The sequence below is a fragment of the Coregonus clupeaformis genome, unplaced genomic scaffold, assembly GCF_020615455.1.
Source record: "Coregonus clupeaformis isolate EN_2021a unplaced genomic scaffold, ASM2061545v1 scaf0180, whole genome shotgun sequence".
NCBI classification, from domain to species: Eukaryota; Metazoa; Chordata; class Actinopteri; order Salmoniformes; family Salmonidae; genus Coregonus; species Coregonus clupeaformis.
Genome location: NW_025533635.1, coordinates 1 through 21,139, shown reverse-complemented (window position 1 = coordinate 21,139; position 21,139 = coordinate 1). Strand labels below are relative to the sequence as shown.

Here is a 21,139-nt window from a genome sequence, read left to right as displayed (position 1 = left end):
GGAGAAGTTGCTCTCGGAGTATGTGTTGGTACCATTCTTTATTCATGGCTGTGTTCTTAGGCAAAATTGTGAGTGAGCCCACTCCTTGGCTGAGAAGCATGAATGGTCTCAGGATGCTTTACTGTTGGCATGACACAGGACTGATGGTTAGCGCTCACCTTGTCTTCTCCGGACAAGGTGTTTTCCCGGATGCCCCAAACAATCGGAAAGGGGATTCATCAGAGAAAATGACTTTACCCCAGTCCTCAGCAGTCCAATCCCTGTACCTTTTGCAGAATATCAGTCTGTCCCTGATGTTTTTCCTGGAGAGAAGTGGCTTCTTTGCTGCCCTTCTTGACACCAGGCCATCCTCCAAAAGTCTCGCCTCACTGTGCGTGCAGATGCACTCACACCCGCCTGCTGCCATTCCTGAGCAAGCTCTGCACTGGTGGTGCCCCGATCCCGCAGCTGAATCAACTTTAGGAGACGGTCCTGGCGCTTGCTGGACTTTTTTTGGCGCCTTGACGCCTTCTTCACAACAATTGAACCTCTCTCCTTGAAGTTCTTACTAGCAGCAATATCCTTGCCTGTGAAGCCCTTTTTGTGCAAAGCAATGATGACGGCACGTGTTTCCTTGCAGGTAACCATGGTTAACAGAGGAAGAACAATGATTTCAAGCACCACCCTCCTTTTAAAGCTTCCAGTCTGTTATTCTAACTCAATCAGCATGACAGAGTGATCTCCAACCTTGTCCTCGTCAACACTCTCACCTGTGTTAACGAGAGAATCACTGACATGATGGCAGCTGGTTCTTTTGTGGCAGGGCTGAAATGCAGTGGAAATGTTTTTTTGGGATTAAGTTCATTTTCATGGCAAAGAGGGACTTTGCAATTAATTGCAATTCATCTGATCACTCTTCATGACATTCTGGAGTATATGCAAATTGCCATCATCAAAACTGAGGCAGCAGACTTTGTGAAAATTTGTATTTGTGTCATTCTCAAAACTTTTGACCACGACTGTACAGTGCACTCGGAAAGTATTCAGACCCCTTGACTTTTTCCACATTTTTGTTACGTTATAACCTTATTCTAAAATGGATTAAATGAAACATTTTCCTCATCAATCTACACACAATACCCCATAATGACAAAGCAAAAACTGGTTTTTAGAAAATTTATAAAAATAATAAACAGAAACACCTTATTTACATAAGTATTCAGACACTTTGCTATGATACTCTAAATTGAGCTCAGGTGCATCCTGTTTCCATTGATCATCCTTGAGATGTGTCTACAACTTGATTGGAGTCCACCTGTGGTAAATTCTATTGATTGGACATGATTTGGAAAGGCACACACCTGTCTATATAAGGTCCCACAGTTGACAGTGCATGTCAGAGCAAAAACCAAGCCATGAGGTCGAAGGAATTGTCCGTAGAACTCAGAGACAGGATTGTGTCGAGGCACAGATCTGGAGAAGGGTACCAAAACATTTTTGCAGCATTAAAGGTCCCCAAGAACACAGTGGCCTCCATCATTATTAAATGGAAGAAGTTTGGAACCACCAAGACTCTTCCTAGAGCTGGCTGCCCGGCCAAACTGAGCTATCGGGGGAGAAGGGCCTTGGTCAGGGAGGTGACCAAGAACCCTATGGTCACTCTGACAGAGCTCCAGAGTTCCTCTGTGGAGATGGGAGAACCTTCCGGAAGGACAACCATCTCTGCAGCACTCCACCAATCAGGCCTTTATGGTAGAGTGGCCAGACGGAAGCCACTCCTCAGTAAAAGGCACATGACAGCCCACTTGGAGTTTGCCAAAAGGCTCCTAAAGATTCTCTGGTCTGATGAAACCAAGATTGAACTCTTTGGCCTGAATGCCAAGCGTCACGTCTGGAGGAAACCTGGCACCATCCCTCTGGTGAAGCATGGTGGTGGCAGTATCATTCTGTGGGGATGTTTTTCAGCGGCAGGGACTAGTCAGGATCAAGGGAAAGATGAACGGAGCAAAGCACAGAGAGATCCTTGATGAAAACCTACTCCATAGCACTCAGGACCTCAGACTGGGGAGAAGGTTTACCTTCCAACAGGTCAACGACCCTAAGCACTTGAACCCGATCGAACATCTCTGGAGAGACCTGAAAATAGCTGTGCAGCGACGCTCCCCATCCAACCTGACAGAGCTTGAGAGGATCTGCAGAGAAGAATGGGAGAAACTCCCCAAATACAGGTGTGCCAAGCTTGTAGCATCATACCCAAGAAGACTCAAGGCTGTAATCGCTGCCAAAGTTGCTTCAACAAAGTACTGAGTAAAGGGTCTGAATACCTATCCAAATGTGATATTTCCTTTTTTTGTTTTTTATAAATTTGCTAAAATTTCTGAAAACCTGTTTTTGCTTTGTAATTATGGGGTATTGTGTGTAGATTGATGAGGGGAAAAAATAATGTAATCCATTTTAGAATAAGGCTGTAACGTAACAGAATGTGGAATAAGTCAAGGGGTCTGAATACTTTCCGAATGCACTGTAGATATATCCCCTCTGTAAATTGTACATTCCCACTAATCAGCCTTTACTCCAGAGTTTTATTGTTAGTGTTCCGATATTCTATATTTTGTATGATGTCTATTTGGACTTTATTCTGTTTGTATATTGTCTATTGCCGGCAGCACCTTCTCACCATGTGTGAATGTACTTGGCGAATTAAGGTGATTCTGATTCTCTCATTGTTGACCCATAATGGTCAGGATTTCCTCACCTGCATATTGGCATGACCCATTCATAGCTTACTTGTCCCTCTCAAAGCAAGTGAATCCAACCTTGACTTTAGATTTGAATACAGCAGTTAGTGAGCCAAGGCTTGAGTATTTTGTTAGGATAACAAAATGCACCAGTGGATATCGCCTGTGGGTTTTTTTGAATATTAGATTTTCTCCACTTTCTTGATCCAAATTCATTCATTTCAGGCACATTTAACCCCTTATGATCAGCTCGCACCAAAACAAGCTTAATGAAAATGCAGGTGGGCATTTACGCCATGAATGTTGCCTTGGAGGCAGCTCTTCATAGTGGTCACTGGCTGGCACAGGCACAGTCATACAATCTGATTTTAAACCTAACCCTAATCTTAACCACACTGCTAACCCTAATGCCTAACCCTAACCTTAAATTAAGACCAACAAGCACATTTTTTGTTTTCATAAATCTTTACGATATAGCAAATTTTGACTTTGCAGCTTGCCCATCTAGTAGAAATCTCTAGTTCTGCCTCCAGGGAAGATTCATGACAATTTTATTTTATTTTATTTCACCTTTATTTAACCAGGTAAGCCAGTTGAGAACAGGTTCTCATTTACAACTGCGACCTGGCCAAGACAAAGCAAAGTAGTGCAACAAAAACAACACAGAGTTACATATGGGGTAAAAAAAAACATAAAGTCAGAAATACAACAGAAAATATATACAGTGTGTGCAAATGTAGCAAGTTATGGAGGTAAGGCAATAAATAGGCTATAGTGCAGAATAATTACAATAGTATTAACACTGGAATGCTAGATGTGCAAGAGATTATGTGCAAATAGAGATACTGGGGTGCAAAAAGAGCAAATTAAATAACAATATAGGGATGAGGTAGTTGGGTGGGCTAATTTCAGATGGGCTGTGTACAGGTGCAGTGATCGTGAGGTGCTCTGACAACTGATGCTTAAAGTTATTGAGGGAGATAAGAGTCTCCAGCTTCAGAGATTTTTGCAATTCGTTCCCAGTCATTGGCAGCAGAGAACTGGAAGGAATGGCGGCCAAAGGAGGTGTTGGCTTTGGGAATGACCAGTGAGATATACCTGCTGGAGCGCAGACTACGGGTGGGTGCTGCTATGGTGACCAATGAGCTAAGATAAGGCGGGGATTTGCCTAGCAGTGATTTATAGATGGCCTGGAGCCAGTGGGTTTGACTGACGAACATGTAGTGAGGACCAGCCAACAAGAGCGTACAGGTCACAGTGGTGGGTAGTGTATGGGGGCTTTGGAGACAAAACGGATGGCACTGTGATAGACTACATCCAATTTGCTGAGTAGAGTGTTGGAGGCTATTTTATAAATGACATCGCCGAAGTCAAGGATCGGTAGGATAGTCAGTTTTACGAGGGCATGTTTGGCAGCATGAGTGAAGGAGGCTTTGTTGCGAAATAGGAAGTCGATTCTAGATTTAACTTTGGATTGGAGATTCTTTATGTGAGTCTGGAAGTTGAGTTTACAGTCTAACCAGACACCTAGATTCTAGATTTAACTTTTGATTGGAGATTCTTTGTGTGAGTCTGGAAGTTGAGTTTACAGTCTAACCAGACACCTAGATAACAATAAACGCCAACCTGTGATAGAAAATACAGCTTGCCTTAGTGGATTTGTTCGAAAGTTGCTCAGATATTTATTTAACCTCTATATTTTATGGGAGATCTCAGGGTATATGAGCGTTAAATGGAGGCGGGATGGCTGTCTTGGGATGTCCAACTACTGTGGGAATGGGAATAATAAGATAAAGAATAGTATTAAGGGGTGAGTGAGCTCATGCACTTCGACATGTTACAAAATGGATGAACAACATTGGTTGTTATAACATCTAAGACCAGTGAAAAGTTAACTGTGCTTGGGTTACCATTTCAGCAGTGCTCAATACAAATGAAACTAATGTTATTTTTCCTCTAGGAAAATGTGAGAACCCATTTATTTTGATAACAATTCCACTTATTTTTTGGCACTCATTGACACTCAGTGCCCAGTTTATTCAAGTCAAACAAACTTGAAGAGCTTAAACAAACTACCAAAACAGGAAACGCTAAGGGACAGATCAAAATGTACTGTGGGGGGAGGTGCTGGTCCGACTCAAGGTGTCATTAAAAGTGGGCGGTGACATGGCCCAGCGGTCGTCCAGGGTAGGGGAGGTAATGGCCGGCAGGGATGTAGCTCAGTTGATAGAGCATGGCGTTTGCAACCCAGGGTTGTGGGTTTGATTCCCACGGGGGCCAGTATGAAAAAAATATATATATATGTATTCACTAACTGTAAGTCGCTCTGGATAAGAGCGTCTGCTAAATGACGTAAATGTAAATGTAAAAGAATGCACCCCCTCACCAGAGCAACAAATATTTTCACACTACCCTCCTTGTACAGTAAAATACATTGAACACCCTCTCCCCTCATAGAATTAACTCAAAATAATGTTTACAACCACAAACAGTAGCTGTAGCGACCCTGTGTTTATTACATTACATTTTTACATTTTAGTCATTTAGCAGATGCTCTTATCCAGAGCTGACATACAGTTAGTGAGTGCATACATTTTTCATACTGGCCCCCCGTGGGAATCGAACCCACAATTTATAAACATGGATATCGACTTTGCCACTTCAGCATGATTTTGTGGCCAGTTGATGCCACCCGGAGGGCTACTGGCCAGAAGGTTGAAGGTTCACTGAGCTCGATCTGTGGTGGTCGCTCTTCCGCCTGTTTCATTACACTATGATCAGAGCCGGCTGCAGACAATGATCAGCTAGGGGAAATCAGATTTAACATTTTGATGCCATATGTATAATTATATAAAATTATATAAAGTGTATAGGCAACGAATTTTCCACTAACCGGTTTCTGTGCCAATGCACCACACAACCAATAAACAAAGCATACTGACTTTGGGCACTTCAATATCATGGTTTGCGCTTTCAACACCACAATAAACAGACTATGTCATATGTGTAGAGGTGGTCCTCTGTAGCTCAGCTGGTAGAGCACGGCACTTGTAACGCCAAGGTAATGGGTTCGATCACCACCCATACACAAAAAAATAATAATGTATGCACGCATGACTGTAAGTCGCTTTGGATAAAAGCGTCTGCTAAATGGATTATTATTCTCCACAAACAGAAAATACATCGCTCCCTACCTTTTAGGCAGCCAGTATTGAAGAGTTGGCGACAATCTCCGAATGTCATTCAACTTTATGGTGTTTTGTGTCATGACTGACCTCATGGGTTGAGGATCAAACATTCCTGCTAGGCAAATGTTTGAACACCCCCTTTCCTGGGGGCCAGTTTTATGACTTAACAGCCGGTCATAAATTGTTTGCAGAAATGTAATTCTTGGTCTCTAGTATGGGAAGAAAGAATTTCCTGTGAGACAAAGGAAGTCTCCCCAGCTAAGACTCCAACATCCAAAAGTGGATAGTGAAACAATATTCTACTTAAAAAGAATGTGGGAAATGGCAGTGGGGATCTAAAGAATAATCATGTCATGTTGTATATTATTTTGTGATGTCATTAAGGATGGTATCAAGTAAGAACTTTAACTGTAAAACAAATCAACCTTTAGACCAGCAGACGTGAAGCGTGAGCTAAACGTTACAAAATGGTTGAATTTCTACAAGACCAGAAAGACCAGAAAACGTGAGACGTTAATCCACACGTTGAAATGGAGAAACTCGAAACTCTCAACCTCTACACGTGGTGAAGAAGAAGACAATGCACTAGACCTTATCATTTCAGTCTGCAGCTGGCATGTATAGTCGTCTAGAGAACTTTCGCTAAAGACAGAAGTGGGAAGGACAATCCCTCTCCGACAACCGTTGGTACATCTGGAAGTAGCCATTCTAACCAGCACTATGACCAGAAACTCTACCAAGGACATTGGGATCTCTGGTGGGCAAACCAGAGTCCTACATCATCAACTCAACTATCGAGGACAGCTACACGTAAACACATGTTGTATTTCTAATCCGAATGAGCGTTATTAGGGTGCATAAGTATTATGATTACTGTGAGCATAGTCTCCAAAGGAACCATGATAGTTTGAATCTCTGTCTCTCCCTTCCACTCTGACCCTCCTTCTACCCAAGCAGTCATGCGATTGTTAGTCCAGTCCACTAGGGACCTATTTTTCATTGTATTACGTTAGTAATCAATAACCTATGTGTGTTTGTATTGTGTTATTATTTAGTTAGTTAGTAAATTAATAATTAAGCCAATTTGTGTATTGCTGATTCATCAATAAGGTTAGGGCTCTTGCAGGTTCAAGGATTATGCGATGTTCAGAATGAGACCGATAAGAGGTAATTATTTGATAAGTGACTGTTATCAATATATAACATATCTTCTAAGAGTATAAATCGGAGATGGTAACACATTAAACAACTTATTCCGTGATGCCCCAAATTCCTTATGAGTTAATTGTTACATAATTAATTTAATCGAGTGACAATTAAACATAGTTAGGTGATTCGATAAATAACAGTCATACATTAAAGTAAGTCGCATCACAACATTTGTAACCAATGTCTTTTTCCATTCATCATCTGGTCGCTGTACAGTTTGGATTGATTGAGTGATTGATTTTATTTGTCAGTTAAAAAATTCACAAAAGTGACCGGATTGCACAATAATGTCGGGACTTATTTCCATTGTGGTCCCTATTTTGTAAATAAATACATATGCAATTACATAGCTACAGACACATTATAGAGATATGCTCAACCTCCAGATGAGTATGAGGGGAGAGTTTAAGTACAATTCTTACAAGCTTGTTTGGTGGTAGCTTATCTTTGGATGTTTCGGGCTGCTGGTGAACCATGATGTGCAGGCATAATCAAAGTGACACTGGACTAGCGCACTTGCCAGAGTCTTTAGGGTGTCTAAAGCTAGGTTTCCATTCAATTGGCAACAGATTTTCATGTGAATATTCTAAAATCTTCACTACAAACAATATGCCATTTCAGAGTTTCCTTTAGGAAAATTTGGCACCGGACAACATGACAGGGAAGATTTTAATTTACTGGACATTTAAGAAATGTAATGGACATCCATATGCATTCAGATGCAACCTGGCAGCTAGCGCCATCACTAAACAAGTGACGGCCAAATGAGCCACATTTACGTTTCTGTAAAAAACATCCTTTAACAAATTAACAAAAACGCAATGTCTTGTGTTTCGATGTGTACATATGCAAAACATAGCCTATTTTTTGGGAGAGGTTTAGGCTACTTTCCTATAACAATAATTGTCCACCCTCACAGTTCAGCTGTCAGAGATTTGAGCGCTAAATGTATGAGGGCATTGCATGCAAAGGCCTATAGACTTAGGTGTTCACTGTATGATATTCATATTTGAATAAATAAATAAATATATATTAGTGCTGTCAAACGAGGAGAATAATTAATCGCGCTTAATCACATTAAATTCTGTAGTTAATCGCGATTAATCACAATTGCTCAAATGTTGTGCTAAATAAAGATTGTTCCATTTAAAAAGCAGTGTATTTTAATGGCATATTCACCATAAACAAGTTAAGCAATACAAAAAGTCCTGTAACTTACAATGCTCCCAGTAGGCCTGCTAATGCTCCCTCATACATTTTCACACACACACACACACACACACACACACACACACACACACACACACACACACACACACACACACACACACACACACACACACACACACACACACACACACACACACACACACAGTTAAAGCTTCAGCCATTCTAAATGATTGTTCTCCCAATTACTGATTGGAGGGTTGGCTATAAGAAAAAAATAACTATGGATACAAAGAGCATAAACTTGTCCAACAATGTCATGAATTCCACAGAACATAAACCAGTGGACATACTTCAGTCGTCCTCTTCTTCGCTGAGCCAGTTGCAAAGAATACAAGCCTGTTGACATTTTCAGATGATAAAGCTGCTCTCTTCTTCTGTACGATATGCCCAGAGAGACAACCTCTCACAAGGTACTGATGTGGCAGGCGTTGCCAGGTACCTTACCGTGCAATGCAGGCCAGCCTGGTGTGTGCCCCTGCATGCTGTGACCACCACTGTAGTGGACAGTCTTCCATGTTGATGCTGGGCTCTGCTTTGTAACGCTCCACACATTTCTCAATGGACTCCTCCTCTTCATCAGTCAGACTTGGAAGAACTCAACAAAAGGGCAGCTTTTTCTTTGGTGGCTTTGACTCTGGTGCTTTATCAGGTTGCTGTGCAGGCCTGTCTTCCCTTCAGCAAGTTGCTGACCAAAGCCCACACCTCACCCTCAGGTCTGGGAAGGCACTTCAGGTCCCTTAAACCTTGGGTCGAGTGCTGTTGTGATCTTCAGCCATGTGAGATTGGTGTTTTCCTTGCCGTTTCTTCAGGTATGTTGTAATTGTCAGCTTGAATCTTACCATAAGACAGGGTCATCATCGGAGGTCTCCATCACCCGAAGGAGATGACACAAAGCAGGCAACCCCACTAAGCAGGAAATGTACTTCTCTCTTCCCAGAGAGTTCAGTCAAGTACCTGCAGTGAAAGATAATTCAAAATCACTTCAGTCAATTGCTGAGAGACTTGTTATACACAGACTCTCTCTCTCTCGCTCTCTCAATTCAATTCAATTCAAGGGGCTTTATTGGCATGGGAAATAAACAATAAAAAGTTAACAGTAAATCTCTCTCTCTCACACACACACACACACACACACACACACACTTTACACACTCGCTCATGCACACAAAATCGTATTATAACACTAATAGTGAGATAAAAATATTACCTGCAGGGCTCCAGTAGTGCCTTCAGCTTCTGCAGTTCTCCAGTTCAGCTGTGGTTGGCATGGTGATGTTCGTTTTTTGTTGGGCCAGAGCATCTCTCAGTGGTTGTTGGTTTCTGTGGACACGTTTGACCATTTCCAGAGTGGAATTCAATCTTGTTGTGACATCTTGTGCGAGTGGGACTCCTTCTTTAGCGCATTTGCAACTTGCTGTTGTCCGAGCTCTGCAGTTGTCCGAGCTTTCGGCATTTGGCTAGGGCATTGTCGAACCCGCTGTTCTGTAGGGACAAAGTGATGGACCTTTGGAGACTGTGCAGTGCAGGGCAGGTGTTCAAAAGGCAGATGTCCTTGCAGCTGCAATCATGTTCCGTGCACTGTCTTTGCAAACTGTGGTAACTTTGTTTTCAATGTTCCACTGCTTTGCTAGATCCATGAAATACCCGACACACGCTTTCAGCATAGTGCCTCTCTTCTGCTCTTCATTACGGTCAGAGTGTGTGAATGCAGTTTTCATCGATGTGGTGCAGTAACCCCAAGGTAGTTGTGGTTACTGACCGAAGTCCAGTGGTCTCCTGTGAGAGCATCAGCCATTGCATGTTTCAACTCCTCCGCTCCGTAGCCCTCTCGCTTTCATACAGCTCGTGTATTCTTTTTAACAACGGTGGCGCTGAGGGTAACTCATACGTTGAGTTGTTCGATGCTCTCCGAATGATCTCTCAAGCCTTCGTCCTCCACAATGTGGACTGCCTGCAAGCTGTAGCAATCCACTTGGCTATTGCTTGTGTTAGCTTGCTGCTTGCTCGACTTGTTCATAGGCCTCCCACGCACACACTCTTCTAGCTTAGCCTGCCGAAGATGTCCTCCATTGCTACTAGTAACATTACTTGAATTCCCGACGCCAACAGTATGTTTCCTTGTAAATGATAATGAAGACTCAATGTACCGGTGCTAAACAAATTCAGTATTGCAATAGAGCAAATTACTTCGGTTTTATCCAGAGAGCCACCTGGGAGTGATTTGAAATGTAATTTGCCATTTAAAAGCCCCTTACTAGCATTCTCCATCATTCAGTCATACAAGTAGCTAGCTAGTAAAGTGGTTGTCAAACTAGCGCATCGTCTGCTAGGGCTTGAATCTGAACTATGGATGGTTCAGGGGGTCAAACTAAGAAAATGCGTTAATGGCGTCAAAAAATGTACGGCTAAAAAGATGTAAGCATTAACGCTGTTATTAACATGTTAACTTTGACAGCCCTAATATCTATCTATATATATATATATATATATATATATATATATATATATATATATATATATATATTTTTTTTGTATTTAATTGTATTTATTAGGGATCCCCATTAGCTTCTGCCAAAGCAGCTATCTCTTCTTAAAGCACTTACATTACATAAAAAAACAAAATATAAAACAGTACATCATTTGACATTATTACACCACTACCTATCTACAATACAAAATGTTTAATACCACCATACAACAATATCACATTGTGTGCGTATGCATGTGTCTATACCCTTGTGTGTGTCTCTTCACAGTCCCCGTTGTTCCATAAGGTGTGTTTTTACCTGTTTTTTAAAATATGATTCTACTGCTTGCCTCGGTTACCTGATGTGGAATAGAGTTTCATGTAGTCATGGCTCTATGTAGTACTGTGTGCCTCCCATAGTCTGTTCTGGACTTGGGGACTGTGAAGAGACCTCTGGTGGCATGTCTTGTGGGGTATGCATGGGTGTCCGAGCTGTGTGGCAGCATTCCAAACAGACAGCTCGGTACATTCAGCTTGTCAACACTTCTTACAAAAACAAGCAGTGATGAAGTCAATCTCTCTTCCACTGAGCCAGGAGAGACTGACATACTTGTCATTCATGTTAGCTCTCCGTGTACTTTTTGGGCCAGCCGTGCTGCCCTGTTCTGAGCCAACTGTAATTTTCTCAAGTCCTCTTTTGTGGCAGCCTGACCACACTACTGAACAGTAGTCTAGGTGCGACAAAACTGGGGCCTGTAGGACCTGCCTTGTTGATAGTGTTGTTAAGAAGGCAGAACAGCGCTTAATTATGGACATACTTCTCCTCATCTTAGCTACTGTTGTATCAATATGCTTTGACCATTACAGTCTACAATCCAGGGTTACTCCAAGCAGTTTAGTCACCTCAACTTGCTCAATTTCCACATTATTCACTACGAGATGTAGTTGAGGTTTAGGGTTTAGTGAATGATTTGACCCAAATACAATGATTTTAGTTTTGGAAATATTCAGGACTAACTTATTCTGACACCTATTCCCGAAACTAACTGCAACTCTTTGTACCAGTCAAAAGTTTAGATACACCTACTCATTCAAGGGTTTTTCTTAATTTTGACTATTTTCCACATTGTAGAATAATAGTGAAGACATCAAAACTATGAAATAACACATATGGAATCATGTGTAACCAAAAATCAAAATATATTTTATATTCTTCAAAGTAGCCACCCTTTGTCTTGATGACAACTTTGCACACTCTTGGCATTCTCTCAACCAGCATCATGAGTAGTGCTTTTCCAATAGTCTTGAAGGAGTTCCCACATATGCTGAGCACTTGTTGGCTGCTTTTGGTATTTTGGCATTTTATTAGGATCCCCATTAGCTGCAAAAAGCAGCAGCTACTCTTCCTGGGGTCCACACAAAACATGACATAATACACTAACATTAATAGACAAGAACAGCTCAAGGACAGAACTACAAACATTTTTTTAAAGGCACATGTAGCCTACATATCAATACATACACACAAACTATCTAGGTCAAATAGGAGAGAGGCATCGTGCTGTGAGGTGTTGCTTTATCTGTTTTTGAAACCAGGTTTGCTGTTTATTTGAGTAATATGAGATGGAACAGAGTTCCATGCAATAATGGCTCTATAAATACTGTAGGCTTTCTTGAATTTGTTCTGGATTTGGGGACTGTGAAAAAGACCCTGGTGGCATGTCTGGTGGGGTAAGTTTGTGTGTCAGGAGCTGTGTGTAAGTTGACTATGCAAACAATTTGGGGATTTTCAAAACAATGCATTTTTCTTATAAAAATAACTAACCGGTGCCCTGCACATTGACTCAGTACCGTACCCTGTATACAGCCTCGCTTATTGTTATTTTTACTGCTGTCTTTAATTATTTGTTACTTTTATTTCGTATTTGTTTGTGTGATTTTTTGTATTCTTTCTTAAAACTGCATTTGTTGATTAAGGGCTTGTAAGTAAGCATTTCACTGTAATACACCTGTTGTATTCGATGTGAAAAAATAAAATTTGATTTGAAGAAGAAGTGATGCAGTCAGTCTCTCCCTCAACTCTTAGCCAAGAGAGACGGGCATGCATAGTATTTATATAAGCCCTCTGATTACAATGAAGAGCAAGACGTTACTGCATCTGTTTTTTAGGCCAGCTGCAGTATAACTAGGTCTTCCTTGCAGCACCGGACCACACGACTACAATAATCAAGATTAGACAAAACTAGAGCCTGCAGAACTTGCTTTTTTGAGAGTGGTGTCAAAAAAGCAGAGCATCTCTTCTATTACGGACAGATCTCTCCATCTTTAGAAACATTGAATCTATATGTTTTGACCACGATAGTTTACAATCTAAGGTAACGCCAAGTAATTTAGTCTCCTCAACTTGTTCTGGGTGGTCCTCTGTAGCTCAATTGGTGAGCATGGCGCTTGTAACGCCAAGGTAGTGGGTTCGATCCCCGGGACCACCCATACGTAAAAATGTCTGTTGTACATGACTGTAAGTCGCTTGGATAAAAGTGTCTGCTAAATGGCATATTATTATTATTATTATTTGTTCAACAGCCACACCATTCATTACCAGATTCAGCTGAGGTCTGAACTAGATACCGCCCTCCTCTCCAGCGCTTTACGGTGGGAACTACACGTGCAGAGATCATCCGTTCACCCACACCGCGTCTCACACAGACATGGCGGTTGGAACCAAAAATCTCCAATTGCACTCCAGACCAAAGGACAAATTTCCACCGGTCACGCTCCATTGCTCGTGTTTCTTGGCCTATAGCAGGTCTCTTCTTCTTATTGGTGTCCTTTAGCAGTGGTTCTTTGCAGCAATTCGACCATGAAGTAGCCTGGATTCACACAGTCCCCTGAACAGTTGATGTTGAGATGTGTCTGTGACTTGAATTCTGTGAAGCATTTCATTTGGGCTGCAATTTCTGAGGCTGGTAACTCTAATGAACTTATCCTCTGCAGCAGAAGTAACTCTGGGTCTTCCATTCCTGTGGCAGTCCTCATGAGATCCAGTTTCATCAAGCGCTTGACTGGTTTTTGCAACTGTACTTGAAAAACTTTCAAAGTTCTTGAGATTTTCCGTATTGACTCCGACCTTCATGTCTTAAAGTAATGATGGACCGCTTTCTCTTTGCTTATTTGAGCTGTTCTTGCCATAATATGGACTTAGTCTTTTACTAAATAGAAATCTTCTGTATACCCCCCTACCTTGTCACAACACAACTGATTGGCTCAAATGCATTAAGAAGGAAATAAATCCCACATGAACTTTTAATAAGGCACACCTGTTAAGGAAATCTTTCTGATTGAGAGGTCAAATACTTATTTCCCTAATTAAAATGCAAATCAATTCTATAACATTTTTTGACATGCATTTTTCTGGATTTTTTTATTTAATCTGTCTCTCACTGTTCAAATAAACCTACCCTTAAAAGTATAGACTGATCATTTCTTTGTCAGTGGGCAAACGTACAAAATCAGCAGGGATCAAATACTTTTTTCCCCTCACTGTGTATATATATATATATATATATATATATATATATATATATATATATATACCATATAAAGGAAGAGAAGCAGGCCTAACCCCACGAGAGATAGAGAAATGCCAGAGGCATGCTACGACACGACATGCATTTTTTTTTTTATGTCAGATGGCTACTATACAGATATAGACGTACAGAAGGTGGGTAATTTGTAAATATTCTATACAAATATTTTGTGATGCAAATAAGCATTATATTGTTAGATTATAGGAGTAACTCTGGTAGGCCTGAAACAGTCTTCCTCACCTCAAGTTCAACTGTCAGAGTCAGTTGGAGCACAGGCGCACTGCCTTCATATCATAGGCCTGCAGTAGCTTAAGCTTAATAATAGCCACACCATACCAAACCTTCACAAATGTTTCAAAATGTTATTAGGGGTAATATTAAAAGTAAGTCAAGCCATTGTTTATAGGGAAAATACAAGCAGAAGAGAAAGTAAACAGTGAAAAACGCACTACCTCCCCTGTCCAAAAACCACAAAACCTTCCCCCAAAGCAAAAAGAAAGTTTGACAACACTCCATATTTTGGACCCCCCTCCCCCAGTAAATTTCGATCTGTTCCTAACCTAATTCAATCTCACCTTTGTATGTATTATTTTAAACTTGGGCTTTTTATGTATTCTTTTAAAATTGGGCTTTCTACCTTTCATGTTATCCACCTTTGTTTAAAGAAGTTACTTCTCCAGGGGATGAAAACAGCTGTTAAACTTCATTGGTGCAAAGGCTCCAAGAGGACTGACTGTATCACCAGCATCAGGAGCCAACCCATGTGCTTCCATGAGCTTACTGATGTGCAACCATAGTAATGTCAGGGAGAGCTGGGAACCATGTGTTTGTGCATACGTGTGCTGCGGTTAAGATCGGAGACCAGGGAAAGCCATGCATTTTGGAAACTGTCTGAGCTCTGTGTGTGTGTTCTGTATGTGTTATTGTGTGTGTGTGTGGCCATCGAGATGAGAGGGGAGGGGAGGGGTGCTACTAAGGGAACTGTATGAGTGGGTAGTGGTTGTGTGGAATGGAGTGGAGTGAAATAGGGCTTTAGACAGTGGGCAAGTAGCCAGTGCATGATTGAATTGATTGTGTGGGCTTTTGGTGTTCACTGAATGGGAGATTTACATTTTCTTGCCCGCCTGTAGGTCGCTTAGCCGGAGTATTGTCCAAGGAACACGCACAAAGGGAGTGCTCCGCTGCTGCCGGCAAATCCTGCTACGTGATCTAAAATCAATTTCACTATTTGAATAAGCTAACATTTATTTTCTTATCTTCTCCTTGCAGTCCAAGAAAATCCAGGCTCAACTGAAAGAGCTGCGGTATGGGGAAAAAAAGGATTTAATTTTCAAGGTAAAGCGCAAAAGTGAAGGGGGCTGCTTTATTATGGTTCCAGACCAGGAGTAAACAGGTGCTCTAGTCCACCTTAAAAGATGATCCTATCTGGGGGCACTTGTGGCTTAATTGAGTCTGCGATTAATAAGTCCCAACTGGAAGGAATAGTCAGTACACAGAGGGCTCACAGGCTTTTGCTCTCATTGCTTTCCCCATACTAGTAGTCTGTGCAACGGCAATTTATTCTATTACCTACCCTGGAAGGTTTCCTTTAGTTTCATGATGTGTACAGCGTTGGACACAGATAGCTTGCACGTTCCAGATCTTGTTTGTGCTGTCTTGTCAATTCTTATGGATCATTGACGTGCCACACATTATTTACACTGTTAATCTGTCACATGCCAAAGTGAATAAGCCCCTTTCCAAAAAATAAATAGAAATTGCTCAATGTGTTGCATCTGTTTCCACACTTGCAGCATGAAAGGATGTTATAGATACAACAACCAATAAGTACTATTATCCAATGCCAAACCTTCTGGAGATATTGTTTAAATTGAAGTCAGATCTATGCTGCGATTGCCACAAATTCCTTGGTAAGGTAGTATACATAAATCAATATATGGTGTTAAATAAATAATTGAATCCTTATACAATCCATGAAGACCCATTGAGATATGGGAGACCTGGACAAGACTGCAAGCTCTGGTATGATAAACCAACTTCTACAATAAAATGTAACCCCCAACAAATCTATCACATAAAGTAAACTATAATATGCTACACACACAACTACACATTATAATCTCATTCTTATTGGAGGAATTGGACCTTTTAAGTGTTGTATTTTTGTATCTAAGGGATTCATGTAATAATCGTTGCACTTTACGGGACATAGGCTGACCTTTCTGTTCTTGTTTGGAGGGTGGGAATAGAAATCGTCAGTTGACACTGCCACCTAGTGCCTCCTAATACCATTTCATAAATGCTATAGATTTGATCCCTCAGACCTGTCATTTTTTAAGCTCTGTCAGATGGAATAATGACAGTGGCTAGAAAAGGGCTCAATCCTCCCACTGAGTTTAATGCTTCCTATAGCAAATTGTCTGAATATATTGTCGAGTTGGTCCTCTCAACCGTTCAATTTCAATCTCAAGGATGCAGGCAGTGATGATATGTAAGACCTGACCAAAGGTATTCACTTCAACGGAAAGTAAGAGGTAGACGACTTGGATGTTTTTTCAGCTTTGCCGGGTTGATGTTGTGGTCAGCTTTATAGGTCCTGGTAATAAAAGTAGTTATTGATGACTTTACCAATAAGTCACTGGATGTGACTTTTGAACTGCAGTGATTTTTGTAGTCAATTCTCACCATAAAGTAAGACCTCTATTTCTTCTCAACAAACATGATCAACCATACTACTGGTCACCTTTTATAAATTGAAGATACAAGTGTTGGACATTTTTATGTACAAATATAAAAATACTTTATTGCTATCACTTCACATGATTCATATTGACAGCATTTTATTCCTAACCCCGATGAGTGAACCACCAATTTCAATGTGGCTCATTTCATGGTTTGCTTCCAAGAGTAACCCAGCAAACCCACGAAACATTCCCAGAACATCAGCTAAGATTTAAAGTTCTAGTTGGATTTTATCTAACATTAGGATGATAACGTCAGAGAGAAACATTCATCAGGTTTCAGGTAATGTAATAACACAATGTACCAGTAATGTTTTCCCAGCAAATCCAAATTGGTTCTGTAAGAAAGTTCCCAGAACTTAATTAAGTTGTCCGTAGCAAATGTTCTCATAATACTGGTCATCATTCGTGGTATTATTACACATGTTTGTATAAAACATTCGGGCCTGATGTTGCAAAAGAATGTTTAATCTGCTCTTTAAAGGTTTCCCAGAATGTTTCATTAGGTTGTGGGAACAGTCTGGCTAAGAACTAAAAAAAAACTGTCCAGTTGTGCAGGATGATTCTACAATGTTTATTTTAGGGTGAGAAACTTATTCACCTGATGTGCTAAAGAACGGGCCACAACTTCTTATTTGGATAGTCTGGATTTTCCATCTGTAGATGCTCTACAGATGGTCATACTATCAACAAACTATCTGTTGATAAGCAACTGCTTACAAAGGCTACAGTTAGGTTTTTGTTTAAAAATAAGTGTTAGTCAAAGGTTATTAAGGTGAAGGTTAGGTTAAGTTTAGGTTAGTATAAGGGTTAAGGTTAGGGCTAGGAATAGTAGATATAGTTAGTTGAAATGTTACTAATAGTCTGTAGAGCATCTCCAGATGGACTATCCAAAATAAAGTGTTACCTAAGAAAGTTCCCAGAACACATTTGGTCTGTTCTTTAAAGGTTCCCTGAATGTTACTGGCTAGGGTTGTGGGAACAGTCTGTTGGGAACATTTTTGGGACATCACAAAATATATGTTCCAAAACATAAAAACTTTCCAGTTGTGCAGATGATTTTACAATGTTTCTTTAGGGTGCAAAACAACATTCACCTGCTGTTACAAGGACATTCCCAGAACACATTTGCCTGTTCTTAAAGGTTCTCAGAATGTTTCATTAGGTTGTGGGAAGAACAGGAAACATTGTGAGACATCACAAAAGACATGTTCCCAAAACAAAAAAACCTCCCAGCTGTGCAGGTGATTCTACAATGTTTATTTTAGGGAAGAGAAGCTTTCCAGAACACATTGAAACTGTTCCGTAACACTAGAACTAAGTTAAAGCAGTCATTATGACTGCTCATGAATTACATTTTGTTGCTAATGTTTGGTATACTCAGTGTATAACAACAGATGAAATAAATGAAGTAAAGTATGATGGGGAAAGGGGGTGAATGGATGAGTTGATGAGTGAGGGAAGCAAACTATGTATACCTCACATGTAATCACCAATTGTGAATGAAGAACAGGGTCGGCTATTCTATTGCATTGATCTGTTTTAATTATAATCTCAAAATGGTATGTACCTATTTCCAGTCCACCGAATACAAACAGTCTTATCATTCACTCTAGCCTGGCTAGGCTACAAAGTGAGCGCAAGGGCAATTGTACATGCTGAACGCCTTTTAAAAATATGGGGAAATATCCACATCAGGCAGCAGGTGATTGACTGTCGGAGAATGTGGTGATGAAGCTTCTGTGGAACTCACATTGGCAAGGGGAGAAATGTCACCATGGACAATTTCACTTCACTGTCATTGGCTGCCACCATGAACAAAGTGGAGTTGGGAGCTCCTCTCCCTCTGTGCAAAATAAGGCACCTGCACAGCCGCTGTGCAACCGTGCTGAAGAATGACAAGATGACGGGCAATACAATAAAGAGAGAACCGGATACTATTAATATACTACAACCAAATAAAGGTACGGCGTCAAAGTGTGTCAAGCAAGTGAAAGTACGAAGATTTGTGTAAACTGTTAGGACAAGGAATAACAGCCAAATGAAATTCAACTAATGACATTGCATGAAGACGCACACGCCAATGTTAACACGAGCCGACAATAATGACACTTATATTCATTATAATGCCATTATTGCCTTTGTGATTTTACTGTCTATCAAGCGCTACTTGGCCATTATAATGATGTTTAGGCTACTGTTGTTTTCACTATTTGGCTTCTGAAAGTATTCATACCCCTGGACTAATTCCACATTTTATTGTATTACAGCCTGAATTCAAAATTGATTAAATATAACCATTTTTTCCACCCATCTTACACACAATACCCCATAATGGCAAAGTGAAAATTTACAAAGTCTTGAGAAATGTTGTCAAATTTATTGAAAATGAAATACAGAAATATCTCATTTACATAAGTATTCACACCCTTTGCTGAGACACTCAAAATTGAGCCCAGATGCATCCAATTTCTTTGATCATCCTTGAGACGTTACTACAACTTGTTTGGAGCCAATTCCAATTGTTTGGACATGATTTAGAAAGAAACACAATCTGTCTATAGAAGGTCCCACAGTTGACAGTGCACGTTAGAGCAGAAACTATACCATGAAGTCCAAGGAACTGTCCGTAGATCTCTGAGATAGAATTGTGAGGCATATATCTGGGGAAAGGTTCTAAAACCATTTCTAGAGTGTTGAAAGTTTCCAAGAGCACAGTGGAAACGAAATATGGAAGTGCCTATGACTCTGCTTAGAGCTGGCCGTCCACCAAACTGAGCAACCAGGCAAGAAGGACCTTGGTCAGTGAGGTGACCAAGAACCCAATGACCACTCTGACAGAGTTCTTGCTGAGATGGAGAACCTGCCAGAAGGACAACAGTCGCCTCAGCACTTCACCAATCTGGGCTTTATGGAGAGTGGCCAGACGGAAGCCACTCCTGGAGAAAAAGGCACATGACAGTTTGCAAAAAGGCACGTGAAAGACCTTGAGAGCATAAGGCAAAATATTCTGTGGTCTGATGAGACAAAAATTGAGCTCTTTTTGGCCTAAATGCAAAGCACCGTCTGGAGAAACCAGGCACAGCCTAATACTCCGCCTAACAAATTGGTCCCCGCCGAAGCATGGTGGTGGCTAGGGCTGTTAGTCATCGATATCGCCCACACCAGCAGTCAGTGAGTCATGACCGAAGTAAAATTATACGTGACTGCTGACAATGGTAATCTCCTCTTATGCACTCTGACAGTTTATTAGTACCCAACTCACTAACGATCATCAGGTCACTAATGGCTTGGTACCGGGTCTCTGTTGTCCCTCTAACCACTTTGACATCAATGCAAATGCAATCGAAAATTCACATCAACTCACTTCACTTTGATGAATTTGAAGAAAGCGAAGTTCAATAACAGGTTGAAACTGAGGAAAACATGGTCGCTAGAATGTTGTTTCAAAGCTCAATACACTCCAATGGACAGCGATTTTTAAGGTGATGATTAATTCAAAACCCTCATGCATATTAGAGCTATGCATAGCATAGGTTTAAATATAAGCCTAAGCCCGATAGATGGTGCCTTTCAACAATATATAGCCTACTTATATTACGCATAGCAGAAAACAATTAAAAAAAAGATTTAAGATGTCTTTGGCATGACAATTGGTCTAGCCTAAACTCCAAAATTAAACAAAATCTAGTAACTTCCTGAGTGTGACTGTATTATTAGGCATACTTATGGACTCATTACCTTATGCTTATGCTCCAAACTTCTATATCCATGAGTCTGGGTCCTATCCATGAGTAAGGGAGAGAAGGTATAGGTCAGGCGATGCTGTTGGTTCATTGATTGTGCAGGGCGGTTTTACAGAGTTATCCTACACCAATAGTGAATTTGTATTTGATTTAATAGCCTAGTAATAGGCATTTTTTATATTTTCATAATTAATAGGCTGGACACATTACCTTTAGCTACAGAATCTCACTCACTGCATTTCTATCTCCTCCTG

The 21,139-nt window shown here is 40.7% G+C and overlaps 1 protein-coding gene across 1 annotated transcript in view; it reads left to right on the top strand.

Annotated features, from left to right (window-relative positions):
* Positions 1-15,733, top strand: part of LOC121573300 (leucine zipper protein 2-like) — a gene marked incomplete at its 3' end in the record, with an annotated part of 140,474 nt that extends 124,741 nt beyond the window's left edge. Inside the window, exon 7 of the mRNA XM_045213965.1 lies at positions 15,668-15,733. Within this exon, the coding sequence (XP_045069900.1) occupies positions 15,668-15,733 (66 nt within the window). The remainder of the gene's footprint in view (positions 1-15,667) is intronic.
* Positions 15,734-21,139: the final 5,406 nt, after the last annotated feature.